At 39.7% G+C, this 14,705-nt stretch overlaps 1 protein-coding gene across 1 annotated transcript in view; it reads left to right on the top strand.

The window, feature by feature from the left end:
- CNTNAP2 (contactin associated protein 2) overlaps positions 1-14,705 on the top strand; it is a 1,193,181-nt gene that overhangs the window by 1,093,568 nt on the left and 84,908 nt on the right. The window contains exons 18-19 of the mRNA XM_072853401.1: positions 366-602; positions 13,299-13,544. Coding sequence (XP_072709502.1) covers positions 366-602; positions 13,299-13,544 — 483 coding nt within the window. The remainder of the gene's footprint in view (positions 1-365; positions 603-13,298; positions 13,545-14,705) is intronic.

The following is a 14,705-nucleotide window of genomic DNA, read 5'->3' as shown; positions in this document are numbered from 1 at the left end:
TCTATTATCACTAATCGTGTGGAGAGTAAGGCTATACCTTAGCAGTTGAGCCAAGCCCATTTCTTCCACTGTTATCTGTAAAAATCTTGAAGTTGAAATGAAATGAAGTCTTACAGTGGAGGGCTAGAATCTCTAATGTCTAGTCAGTGTAAAGCAAACACACCTACTATTTATGCTTACTTATGGTATGGCAGCAAAGGTGAGGTTTCATTGATTTCATTGTCATTAGAACAAGGCAATTCCTTACCTTTACAAAGAAGTTACTTACTTCCAGCTGGTGTCACAAGCTTAGCAGGGTATTTCATGTAAAGGAACAACAATAAAATCTGCTCAGTGTTGTCTCACAGTTTTACATTCCGTCTTAGGTGCTGCAGGAGGCCAGCGAGGCTTCCTAGGTTGCATTCGTTCATTAAGGATGAACGGGGTGACACTGGACCTGGAAGAGAGAGCGAAAGTCACGCCAGGGGTGAAGCCTGGCTGCTCTGGCCATTGCACAAGCTATGGGATGTACTGCGCAAACGGCGGTAAATGTGTTGAGAAGTACAACGGCTACTCCTGTGACTGCTCCAAAACTGCCTATGACGGACCATTCTGCATTAAAGGTAAATGCTTTAGTGCAGGAGGCAGAGTATGGGAGAACTATCTGCCTGAGAAAAACCACAATAGAATCAATGCTTCAGCTTTTATTAATTAAACAAGTAAATCCTGTTTAATACTTCTTACAAGCAAGTCAAATTATACACCCAGGATTTAAATGTGATGATTTAAAACCACATCTCTTGTTAGTACTAATATATGTTACCTATTTAAATCAAGTAAAACAACAACAAAATGCATCAGGAATGCCTGTAGTCATAGCGGGTCTGGCCGACTGTATTCCGCAGTCTTGAGCTGTTGAACAATAAATTCCTACTAGCACAATGTCATGGTTACTTCTTTAGAAAAAACATGGATTTAAACAAAAGCTACCTAGTCTCATTCAGAAACATATTTGGAAATACATAGGTGTGAGCTTTGGGTTGAATATCTTATAAATTGGGAGGCCGAGACTTCAGTAGCTCAGACCGTGTTAAGAGATTGAACTTGCTAGGGTAAGGGAAGGTACAGAGCTCCCACATCTGTGTCAGTCATTTGGAAATGCCTAAAGTATGTTCTGAATTTTCAAAATCAATGATTGTAAGAGACCAATTTACTATGGACACACATGCCTGCATAGGAAAGAAAGACAAGGAGTGAGGGAAAGAGGGATCTTACATATCAAAAAAAAGTGAGAATGAAGATGCTAATTTATTTCCACGTTTTTTCTTATTTTGACCAGAAATGATTGTGACAAGGTAAGTAGTAACAGGAATATAATTTTCCAAATGTTTGCACAGTTTGCAGGCTTTGTGGCCATTCTTTTTTTTCCCTTACATTTCATAGGATATTGTCATTATCTTCTTGAAATATTCTTCTCAACACCTCTGAAGGTTCCATCACATTTACCTGAGGTGCTAATATCTCTCAGCAAGCTCTCTTTTACTGTGCTTTTATTGGTACACAAAATCATCCAGTCTGTTGCTTTTCCTAATCATTTTAAAAGCTTTCTCAAAAGTTACTAATCCTACAGTTTCAACTAAAAAATGTGAAGGCTCTTCTCATCAGTATCTGTGATGTTAAAGAAACTTCTAACCTCATAAACTGCTCTTCTGCTTTTACGTTACCCACTGTACCAGGAATCCTGCAGGCAGGCTGGGTCACCAGTCACCAAATTCCCTTCATGAAGCTGTCTTGGCAGTAGGGGAAAGCTGCTGTCCTTTGACATTCTGGTTTCCAGCTCCTTAAATTCTCTTTTTTTTCCAAGTCAGACTTTGAGGATTACTTTGCAAATATCCATACCCTGCTCCCTTCCAGCCACACTTAGAGGAAACCAAGTTTATAATAGAAAGAGGCAGTCTTTTTACCTGGTGATGGGTTATGGACTGCATTTTCTCCTCACATACTTCAGCCACTTTCATTTATACCCATATGTATCCAACTTCATTTCATTTTATCATAACAGAGCTTTGTCCATTGCTGATGTTGCTCTCACATTGGAGCATCCTCTTCTAAAAGCTAAGGGATTGTTTTCACATCACCAGATATTCTGATGAATCTCTAGCATGATTGTTTTATAAATTCCAAAAACTGTGATGTATTTCTAGTGCAGCAGAAGTTCCACTGTGCTTGCATGCAGGAATTTCATCAGGTTTCACTATGCTGTGTGTCGTGGTTTAGCCCCAGACGGCAACTAAGCACCATGCAGCCGCTCACTCACTCCACCTCCCCACCCTCGTGGTGGGATGGGGAAGAGAATCGGAAGAGTAAAAGTGAGAACACTCGTGGGTTGAGATAAGGACAGTTTAATAGGGAAAGCAAAAGCCGCGCGTGCGAGCAAAGCAAAACAAGGAATTCATTCACTACTTCCCATGGGCAGGCAGGTGTTCAGCCACCTCCAGGAAAGCAGGGCTCCCTCACGCGTAATGGTTGCTTGGGAAGACAAACGCCATCACTCCGAATGTCCCCCCCTTCCTTCTTCTTCCCCTGCTTTATATACTGAGCATGTCGTCATATGGTATGGAATAGCCCTTTGGTCAGTTTGGATCAACTATCCTGGCTGTGCCCCCTCCCAGCTTCTTGGGCACCTGGCAGAGCATGGGGAGCTGAAAAAAGTCCTTGACCAGTGTAAATACCGCTTAGCAACAGCCAAAACATCAGCGTGTTGTCAATATTATTCTCATACTAAAACCCAAAACACAGCACTACACCAGCCACTAGGAAGGAAATCAACTCTATCCCAGCCGAAACCAGGACACTGTGTTGCTTCAAAGACAAATTATAAAACATGTCCATCACATTCAGGACTGTACATACAGTAATTCCTGAGAATGCAATTACAGTGATTTCAGTTCATTTAGCAAATGGTTTGTCTGAGTTGAAGAAGGGTAATGCATATTTAGTATTTGTGTTTGCTAGCACAGTTCTGTTAGAGGAAACCCATTCAGGCTGGAACTGGGTCAGTCTCTTACAGATCACATGTGTTGACTCAAAAATAAAAATAAATGAAAAAAAAGAAAATAATTGCTGCCATGCCATATTCCATGAATTCACTTTTTATTTTTTTCTGTATTGCCAAAACTCATCACACTGGCTTTTATTTGTGTTTTTCTGTTTCTCTTATAGATAGATAAACCCCAAACTTGTGCCAAAACTAGCTCTTAGCTAAAGTGTTTTATTTTTTCCTGGATGTGGAGCTAACAGAATAATAAGTACCATTAGGGGAATAATTGAGCACCTAGCACAGACAAACCCTGGTTGTGGTTGGTCTGTAAGTACTGTCATAGCAACAGCAGTAATATTATACTGTACTATACTATAATATTCTCCTTATCAGCCTCCCAGTCCAGCCAAAGGCCCAGAGCTCTGACAGTGATACTTTGGGCACGCAGTAAAACTTGCTGTAAGCTACTTCTGCTGGGCAGCACTGAGTCATGCAAAGGTACTCATGCTAGCATGGGGATCTTTGTACCACATGGTGTTGTGCCATTTAAACATGACATCAGATGTCTGCTTTAAATATCAAAACTATTCCAGGCTAAAAATATCTCTCTAAATCCTTAAGACCTTATGTATGAAATGCAAATTACCAATTTCCTATCGGTCAGTGCTGAAAACTGAGGTACTCATCTAGAATATCCCCAAGTATGATTTAGTGTGGGTGACTTCATGGGGCTTCTCTGTAGAAACAACAGTGTGGCACTGGGATAAAGTTAGAGGATAAATTAAACACAAAATAGACTGGGTTTGGGGCATCCTGTGATCAAAGTAATTGTAAAACCTCTGTAACAAACAGTGCTGATAATGAGATCTTTAAAACAGTTAATTTTCAGCCCATTAAATTTTACATTGTAAATTTAACTTGCATTAAGCCTTTTAAATCAAGTAAAGCACTGGAACATCTTGTGCATGTTGTCAAACTCGCTAGACTTGTGAAAGAAAGGGATCCTACATTTTCTTTCTAATAGCAGCTCCTGAAGTCTTGTACTATGTCCTCTTGGTCCATGAGACAAGACTGTATATATTTTCTAGATACAAAGGGCAAACATACAGTTCTAACAACAGCAAAATAAATACTAGCAAAACAGATTAGTATATTTTAGTTAAAAAAAATATTTTAAAAAATTAAAAAATCTGTTGGAAAATAGCAGGGAATCTTTCCCTGCTCTCCCTGTAAAATAAAAAATGTTATGTAAATTATATTTTAGTTGATTTAGATGAGAACATCACAATTCTGATATTTCAATTCACTTTTCATTAACAGTTTGACACTTTCCCCTCTCTAAAAACCCTGAAATGTCTGTGAACATGTTTTTAAAGACTATATTCTCTGTTTTCAACCAATTCCATTCTTTATAGCAAGGACATAGTAGAACACTGCTCTGTCACTTGTGGTTTGCTAACCTGCACCACAGTATGCAGTTGGATGCTGTGATGTTGGGCGTGTCTAAAATGAGGCAAGCAAGAATATTTTCCTTTGTTACCTTCACTAGGAATTCACGTCAGCTGCCAAGAAATAACAAGGTTAGTGCTTTGCACGATAAGCTAGGACTAGGTTTCATTATTTTACTCCTCTGAGTAAATCTTCCAGGCCAAGTAGCTCTGTTGATTTGATAATCAACAGTGCCTGACTTTTTAAGTCATCACATTCAAACCAATACAAGATATTACAAGAAAAATATGCTACTCAGCAGGAGAGAAAGGTGGTATAATATAATAACCTTACAGTATACCACAGTCTTCTCTTTCCATTGATTTTAATTTGCCATAGGAAGCTTTTCTTATCCAAAAATTTTATTTTGATATTCAAGTGACTTGCCCATGGTAAACTTTTTGGGGTTGGTTATATACTGAAACTGCTAGCAGAAGAAGTGATAGGAAAAATCAAAGAAAAAACCCCATCATTACCATAAGGAAAACACCACACAATGGTTCATAAGTAATAAACACATCTCACAATAAAACAGGCCTTGCATATTGTGGATTCTTTTGCTGATGAAATCCATCCTTAGAGCCACTGACTGATGACTGACAAGAAATTGCATTGTCTCCAGCCTTATTAGCAGCAGACCACAATGTGATTGATGTGGTCGTGGCCTGGAAATTACACTGTTTTTTACAAGGACAAAAAAAAGTTCAAAAATGCAGTCTGACATGTATTTTAACTTTATTTTTGTTTTGTATTTGGGGCATATGCAATTGGCTTCACTTCTCCTTTCATTGCTCAGAGAAATTGTTCTGACGAATAGCTGCAGTGTTTCTGCAGTCCTACAGATTGCTTTCTGACCTTTCCCTGTCCTTTGCTTAAGCATAAATTCTCTTTTTTTTTCCTCCCACAGCTGTCCTATCATCATAAAAGCATTTCTGAGAAAAACATTAATTTTTGTTCCCTTAAAAACAAACTTTTTCTTTCCTTTAAACAAAAAGAGCAAAGGTCAAATGCTGAAATGGCTATGCAGAGCATGTGGCAGCACTGTGATGTGGGGGATCCCCCAGGGAGAAAGCATTCCTCCTTTGGGTATTGAAGTGCTGTGGATCAACAGTAGGAGAAGAAATTGCCACCACCAGGAGAATGTGGCTGTAAAAAAAAAAGATTAAATAGCTGGTGCTGTGACTCATGTGCCTTCAGGTGTGCTGGAAGGGTAAATTCGAACCTTCCCAGTTTCTATGCAGTTACTCAATTTGCATCAACAGACACCAAGGAGATGAGCACAGTATATACATTTTTTTCTTTCTTTCAAGTAAAGCTCAGATTCACAGCGTGAATTATTGCAATCCTTATGCCAATACCCGAACTGAACTCCTTCATGTTTGTTTTTATGTTTGCATGGACCCTGAAAGCCTTCACAGTAGTATTGTCATGGTCAGATTTCCTTCCTTTCTTGCTCCCTTCTCTACCTGAAAGAGAAAAATCAGCTTTTTACTAGGCTGAGTGGATGCAAAAAAACCATACCAGCTCTGGTGCTATAGCACATGGGTGAAGCAGCTCTGTACCCTTCCACAGACCCTCAGACTGACACTTGGCCATCTCCAAATTCTGCCCTGGTTATACCTATACAATTGCCTTTATTTTGCTGGTTGCAAATACATTTCATTGCTTTGCTGTAAGTAATGGAGAGGTGATTGTTCGAGTGGTTTAAGGTAACTAACTTCTTGGGTTTCATTGTTCATTATCCCAGAACCTGGAAAATCAAGGCAACATTCCCTCCCACCCCCTAAAAAAATTCTGCTATACACAACATGGTTGTGATCTGTTAGCTGAAAGTTATATCAGAAACTGTCCTTGGGTTGGGAATGTTAGGCTCCCAGTCTGGTAAGTCTGAATGCTGCAGTCAGGTTTTTCTACCTGTAGATCAAACTTCAGGACTTGGGTCTTAGCCTCTATTGAGTAAGTATATATAGTCACCAAAAAATATATACTCTGTAAAGCTATTCCATTCTGCTGTCCTGTCAATACTGCCTTATTAAACATGCATGGTTGTGCTCTAGTGCTTTGAAAATTGCATTTCACTTAAGCTGCAAGAATTCTTTTATTGGAAAAAAACATTTTTTTCTTTTTAAAGCAAAACAAACCCTCTCCATACTACTTAAATATCTCAAAGAGATATCAACCTGATTATAAACTGAACTTGCCATCCCACTTACCATCCATAATAAACTACTTATAAAATGCAAGGATTTCTTATTCTGTATACAGAAAGCAAATAAATCAGGGTAATAAGTTAAAAAATACTAAGTCCTGGCTCAGAAAATGTGATAAACTTTCAATTTATTTCTCAGCTAACCATAACAGGCCTGCTCTGGTGTCATTGCTCACTGAATGCAGATGTTTTATGAAAGATGAGTAGAGCAGCTTCAGCAACATTGCCGACTGCTGCATACCTGTGCAAAGGCAACTGGGAGATTTGAGGGTCTCGCACCAGACACCTGTGTGCAATATTTATACACTTGCATGCTATTGGAGTAGTATTGGCACCTCACAAGCTGATAAGGTATTTATCCTTACAATAGCTCTGTGATGCAAGAAGATGTTTTTATTATGGTAATGCAGAAAGCGAACAAGATAATGAGGTAAGCAGGGAACTGCTCACTTTTAGAGTGGATACCTGTGGTACAGGAAGGAATTGAAGCCAGATCTCACCTATCAAAGTTGTCACTCTGAATACTGTGCAATCATCAAATGGCAGTCTGTAATATTTCTCAAATGGGTCTTGCAAAGCTGCAAGTTTTTCTCTGAGGTTACCTAAAGAGCAACACCAAAGACTCCCCGGCAGGAAATCATGAAATCTGGTCTGTTATATATTTGACATTACGTTTTTCTTCATCCATCCTGTTTTATTTGATGGGGGGTTTTTAACCATTATGGATATTTCCATTAGAAAGGGAGCTGGCTTTTCATTTAGATTCAGCAGAGAATACACAGAGCAGGTTGCCATTCCCTTATTCTGAGCCTACTGTCCTAGACATCAGTTCAAACAGCTGTAGCTATAGAAAGATCTGTAGTAATTTCACATCAGTGCAGAATGAACTGCAACTGTGATTTTCCTGAGATTTTTAGGCTTTCCTTGGCATATGCACTTCTGTACAGGTATATCAAGGTAGAATAAAAGGCACCTGCTTTAGGTGGTGCAAGGGCTATTGCAAAAGAAGGTTCAGAGCTCAGCCTTGCTTAGGTATGCCATACTGCTTCCCAGCGGAATCTACCTATCGGCATTGACTAGGGAGGCTCGAAGGTGTAATCAATCAGGTGGCGCAACACCATCTTCTCTGGCAGTCATCCTGTTCTACTGAAGGTAGCGGGAAACTTTGCATAGATTTATGATCAGGCCCCATAGTTTCACTGGTGCACATTATTTTACATATCCCCCAATTCTGATGGTCATCTGTTCAAGAAAGCTTTTTTTATACTGAGTACTGCTATATTCATATAGAAGAAGCAAACCCTCAGTGGGTTTGTATTCTATTAATGCCAGCAAGCAATTGCTGTATTTTGGTATTTTACTCCACACCTAGAAAATTCAAACGTGGACCACAAATTATTACAGTAATGGCAGCCAGAATATGAGACTTGAGGATGTAGGACAAAACCTTTAAATCCCTGCTTCTTGGTTTCACAAACTAAATACTGTGAGCCGGAAGGTAGAATAAAATGTTGAGTGAGCTAACCAGATAAATGATAAGCATTGCCATCTTCAGAGCACTTGAAGTAAATTCTCTCCCAGATCAACAGCTGTGAGATTCTGACCCTTTACTGATGCCCTATGGCCAGGATGTATCTCAGCAAACAGTCTTAATCTTTGTGACCACAGCCTGGAAGTAGCTGCAATTTCTGGTGCTCTCTAGCACACTTTTAGCCACAAGCCAGACAAGCAAGCTTTAGTTAATCTATATTCAATATTCATAACTGTATGAGAAATCAAAAAGGAAACAAAATTATGCACTGGGAAAGAGGTTTCGTTCAGCTGTCTAAATTGCCCTAACAATTTTTGTACATGCACCGAGAATCAGAACACTTCCAGTGACTGTCCTTACTTAGGATTTTGAAAATGCTGCTGCTTTTCACATCCAGAACTCCGTGCAGGGAAGACATGGCATTGAGCACTGGTAAGCAGCATCACAGAGTAATATTTTTAATTTGCTGAATCTGAGCAGGGCGAAGGAGGCATTTAGGGTCTCCACATGGGACATGCTTACAGCTCTCAGAAGGCATTTCAGCCAGCTTTGTGAAAGAAAGAGGCGAGAATCTTTCTCTGCTGCATTTTTCATGTGTCCTGGCCAGGCTTCATAGTTGTCAGGATTTTGTCTCCAGCTTCTCTGAGGCAGGGATTTTACCCTGTTACTGCCCATTAATAAGATTTTTTTGAAGGCCCAGCCTCAAAAAAGCCAAATACAGTAATACCAGAGAAGTAACCAGCATTACTTTCTCTTTGGTCCCCAGGTGAAAGATGACACAAGACAGGTCTTGAGTTTACTTGGAAAAATGTGAAATGGCAGTTGTGAGACAGCGATAGCTGTCCTACTGCAGAAGGTAGATTCCACTTCTTACGGTGCCGCTCTTGAAAAGCTCCTTTGTTGAAATTGGGGATTTTTTTGGTAGCTCCACAGATCTATTGCTTCTTTATTTATGAGGAGTAATATCTTGAACTTGATGCTTGACCTATTCATGACAATCCCTATTAACATTTGTATCCCAACTGTCAGCACTGAGCCAATTCAATTGCCATAAAGCCTGCTGAGTTCTGCATCTTTTATATATGCCTCCAGATAGAAAATCTTGCTGCAGCTGTGTTCAGCCACACCTGTGCAATGCTGGCAATGCTCTTCACAGGTGAGGAAAAAGTAATGGAGAAAGAAGACAAGTTGTGGATGTGACTGAGTGTGTGGCTACCAGAATCGTTATAACTACCTGAGAAGAGAAGAACCGATACTGACATTTCACTGATGTTAAACCAGCAGCAAAGGAGAAGCAAGTTCTTAGGCCTACAACACTGGCCCAAAAATGTCATGAGATTGTGGATTTTTTGTAAGAGAAATGGGGGTTTTTGTAGCTATTGTCTTTTTCCTCTGGTCTTTCAATACTCTTGATCCCAGACATCATGAGAGTGTACAAAAGTAAAAGTAGCTGAGTGGGGAGAGGGAGACTGGGGAGATGACCACAGAATTGTAACCTTCAAAATAAGTTTGTCAGTTCTGGGTACATGTGCATTTTGTGTGGAAATTTTGGAAGCTTTTGCTTCATCCCTTTTCAAATTGAAGCTGGAGAGTTTTGTAAAATATGTGCAGTTCACACTGGGGATATGCACTTTGCTTGATAAAATAATTTCTAATGGATCCACAAATCCTGTTCTGGGTTCCTCTACAAAGCAAGCCCAAACTGTATGTATTTGCAGAGTCCATCAACAGAGGATGTCCGCACTGCATGTTGGTGTAGAAATAGGTACTGCTTTCCAATGAAAACTGATCTGTTACTGCCACATTCATTTCCCCAAGTCTTCTGCCTCGAAAGGGCAGTTTGCAGAGGAACCCTTCACTACATATTATGCCAGATCTCCCAAGACTCATCTTTTCAGATAGCATTTGAAATATTACAAAAGAAAGCAGAGGGTGGTGCGCGGAAACATCATCCGCATTTCAGTGGCAGCGTTTGTGCTGCATTTTGCCCATTTTATTCAGGCAGCTTGAATGGTTTTCTGAAGGAAGGACTTGGATATTCCTTCTATCAGAGCTTCAGGAAGATGATACACTCGTGACCTCCAAGTAGATAGTTTTTTCATTGATCAGCCCTCAGCATTTCCAAGTCATCTTATACCTGCGTTCAATATAGAGAAAATTATTCTTTAGCTTTTTCTAATATTTCCTAATAGTTTAAATAGCCTGCTCCTGTGAGCCGCTAAGCACTTTGCAGCCCTGCTGCAAGGACTTCAGCTTCATTCAGTAAAGAGTGTAATCATGTGCATCAACCTCTTTGCTGAGCTGGAACTTGAGGGGATTCAATATCTTCCTGTTGAGGGCCTAATACAGTCACACAGCCAAAGTGAACCTTCCTCTTATCCTTCGTCTTGAAAGAGGTGGTGTGCATGTGAGGAGAATTTCAAGGCTCATTACAATAGCTTGTACTCCTGTAATAATACAGCTATACTGAAAATTATTTTCTCAGTGCAAATCAAGTTAAACATACAGAACATTCTTTGCTCTGTCGTGAAACCCTTTTGGGAAAAAAAAATATCTTACCATTTCAGAGAGCACCGTTTACTTAAAGCTTTCGTTGTAGTAATGAACATTTAAAGTAGCAATTAATAACATTTACAGCTGTGGAAAATGCATTGCACGCTTTCCAGTTCAGCCCCAGAGCAGCGCTGAGGTCAGGACTGAAGGCCCCAGTATTCCCAGTGCATGAGGCCCTGGGCAAGCATAGCGTCGGGCAATCCTGAAGATTGCTCCTAAAATAAGAGGCATAACAAGCAGTGAACAGGCCAGAGGCAAACATAATTTTGCATTGCTACGCTGCGTGCGTACGCGGAGCCTCCGCAGGGGCTGCGGTCCCCGCCAGCAGAGTGGCAGTGTCAAACGGCAGGGCTGCCTGGCGCGCCGGGACCCGGCACACCGGCTCTGGCGAGCAGCTCTGCCAGTGCCGCAGCAGCGTAACTGATACAGCATCTGCCCAAGGAGCAGCTTGCGTGAGCCAGAAGCAGAGGTTGAAGAAGAATAAATTAGCGGTCATAGGGATATTTTTAAGCCAAATACTTGCAAATGCTTAGAGCTACAGTGTATACTGCTTTAGATTCGTAAGTGTGAATGCTTATTTTCAATGCTGCTGTTAACAGCAGAAGGCATCACAATTTGAGGAAGTATTTTCAGGATAGGACCCTTCACTTTTAATCCAGGAGTACTTAAGTTGAGTCTACTGCAAAATATAGTTGTTAAACTGAATTGCCTCTCCCATAACTGTTTGAGGGTGATTTAAGGTTTCTCCTATAAAATGGCAGTTATAAATCTATCAGAGTGATTGAATTATTTATAGCACCTTGGGACCACAACTTGACTCCATGTTTTATATGGCCGCACAGTGACAGTGACTATGATATTTTGAGTTTTGGAGAATTTTTATATGGTAACAGGAGAACATAAAAGTTTTCCAGCACTAGATTTAGCAAAATTCTGGAAAGAAGCATCAGTAAATTCTATTACAATTTTACCTGTCTTCTTATCTTTCCTCTGCTCAGCTACCCTGAATAAAGTCTGCAGGCTTATTCTTGACTTGCTGTGTATCACTGCACAGCTTGTAAAATGGACATCTTGCTTCATATGTTTTGAGATAAAGCCTTTGCTTAGAATTGTGTGAAGACTCCAAATGCTAAAAAGGGATAAAAATGAAATTTCTTTTTAAATTAAGATAGTGTGTTGATTTTTCAGAAGTTTAGATGGGCAGTTTTGTACCAATCTGTGGCAACTTTGCATCATGTAGGAAGGTAGTAAATAATGAATGATTTTTTTTTAAAGACTGGTCACCTCTTTAAGCATTGCTTATAACCATTCTTTAAAGATAGTACTCGTATGCTATGCTTATAATCTTTATTGATCATTTTTAATCCCTTATGAAAAGTTCAAAAACTTACCTTCTTAATTAAGTTCACATGTAATTCAAAAATTTCCTTTAATGATGTTGTCCCAGACAGCAAAGCCTCTCCAGCACCTATCCAGTCACTAATGAATGACTGCCATAGGAAGCCAGTCCAGCGATCCCCAATAGACTTAGCAGGTTATACACTACCAATGGTAGGCAACTGTGCTGTGATTCCCGTAGGAGGCTGTCAAAGTCAGCCTTTGCTGTAAGAATGTCAACCTTGAATTATGTTTTTAATGTTAAGAAATAGGAAGGGCTGCATTATTATGAGAAGCAATAGCAATGCTTTTTCAACTGAAAGTATTAATTCTGCCAAAAGTAGTTTTATTTTCTGTCAGGAGTATTGAAACATGACATTTTGTCTCAGATTGGTTTGAAAACTTTGTCTGGGTGGCACCTCCTGGGAGCTACAGTTCAGGTGTATCTTGCCTTGTTCCTGACTGAGTCAAGCTCTGTAGTTAATTTTATCTCCCATAAGGGCATCCTGGTTATGCAGTTCTCATGAAGGATTGTGCTAGCAGTGGATAATTTTCTAGCGTTGCATCCAATCCTATTTCAAATATTTCAGGTGTTGGAATTGCCATCATTCCGTTGTGAGGTCCTTCCAAATTCACTCAAATCTGCTGGTCAGAATTGCTGTTTTTCCTTTTCCTTGACAGTTTTCCTTGACAGTTTATTTACTGTGCCCCTCAAATATCTCTTCCTTGTATCTCCTTTTGTGGACCATTATCTGCTGCAAGACCTCAATGAGAATAAACCTAAAGTGTGGTTCTTCTGGTCTGTAGTATTGATATGAGATACAGGCATAGACTTTCTGTCTGTCCTTCTGGTCTATAGTATTGATATGAGATACAGACATAGACTTTCTGTCTGTCTTTCCTTTGTTCTGTGAATCCAGGTACCCACCAATAAAATGGAGATTGTCCCTTTTATTCTTGTTGGAAAATAGTGAGACTCTTGACTTAATATTGACAAAGTGCTTAAATAATGCAGTAGTAGAAACATGTATAGATTAGGACTGGTTAAGTCAGTAGCAATGCTTCATCCAAAAGGTGTCAGGAAGTTTAATTTCTCTTTTTTTTCCTCTCTTATGTTCAAGATGTTGGAGCATTTTTTGAAGAGGGAATGTGGCTTCGTTACAACTTCCACTCCCCAGGGACTAGCATGAAGGATTTAGTTAGCCGAACACTTCTGAGTTCTACAGATCCTGAGACTACAGCGCCCGACCTCAACTTGAATAAAGAAGACCTCAGCTTCAGCTTCAGTACCACCAAGTCCCCTTGTGTCCTATTGTACATCAGCTCCTATACCCAGGACTTCATGGCTGTGCTTGTCAAGCCGTCTGGTAAGCAACTGCTCTGGGCTCTCTCCATTGAAGGCACAATTGATAATAACACCAGGCTGGCATTCAGCTGGAGGTCTGAACTAGTGAAAAGTGTCTTCACCCTTGTCACGTAAAAGTCAAGTACATGAGACCTGAACCTGTATTCTGCTGTACTAAATTTTGTACTGATGTAACTGTTCAATTCAGTGGGGTTTCACTAGCCAACCCTCCCCCTCAAAACAAAAAAACCAAACCCCCAAAAAACCTGCTATAAGAGTCAGATCCATGCCATGAACTAGCATTGTGGAGGGGACAAGTAGGCATCTTAATCACTGAAGTCATGGCAATATCACCAGTAGTCAGTGGAAAGTGTAATGTACTGTTCTTCTGAAAACCTGACTACCCAATGACTAAAATATGGATGTAGCATAGTATATAAGGTCCTAAACATTTTGGTGATGGTTGAAGGTTGGATATGGACCATTTTCTGGTACAGTATCAAAACAGAATATATCTCGATTCCAATTAGTGCCTTAATACCCCATGAAAATCATAATTAGGATTATTTTACTACCGTTCTCTTCTATGGGATAAGTTAATATGAGTATTCCACATGCCACTCAAATTTTTCCCTTCATGGGGAAGAAAGAAGGTGCATGAAAGAAATCCCACATCAGACATCTAAACTATAGTTATAAAGGTCTAGTGCTGCTCTTTTGGGCCACAATAGTTCAGGTTTTGATCAGTAATGGGGTCTGCATTTCCCTTTTCAAGCATCCTTCCTTTTAATCAAATATTCAAATTTGTTATGAAGAGCAAACACTTCACTTTTGTTTAGAAAAGCAAAATCTGTCTGGCAGTATGTCATGAATATCAGTTAACCACTTTTGACTGTACTTTTCTAACAATATAATCTGTGGTTTTCATTTCACCATATATTATTAAATTTCCATAAAAGTCCAGACGGTCACCTGTCAACAACAATTAAATGTGAAAACAAGGAAGTCTCTTGTGTAGATTATGTGTCAGTGTTAATTTCTTGTAATTTTGCCTTTATTCAATGCATATCAATGGTTTATTCTTTAGAAAACATCACGTTTTGTATAACTTCGAAGTATTTTACTGCAGCAAGGACAATAATCTCAACAATAAAGTGCTACTTGATGTGCTCAAATTTGTACC

Source organism: Ciconia boyciana, chromosome 2 (genome assembly GCF_034638445.1).
Source record: "Ciconia boyciana chromosome 2, ASM3463844v1, whole genome shotgun sequence".
In the NCBI taxonomy this organism is placed as follows: domain Eukaryota; kingdom Metazoa; phylum Chordata; class Aves; order Ciconiiformes; family Ciconiidae; genus Ciconia; species Ciconia boyciana.
Note: the sequence above shows the minus strand (reverse complement) of the source record. Positions and strands in the feature narration are given on the sequence as shown.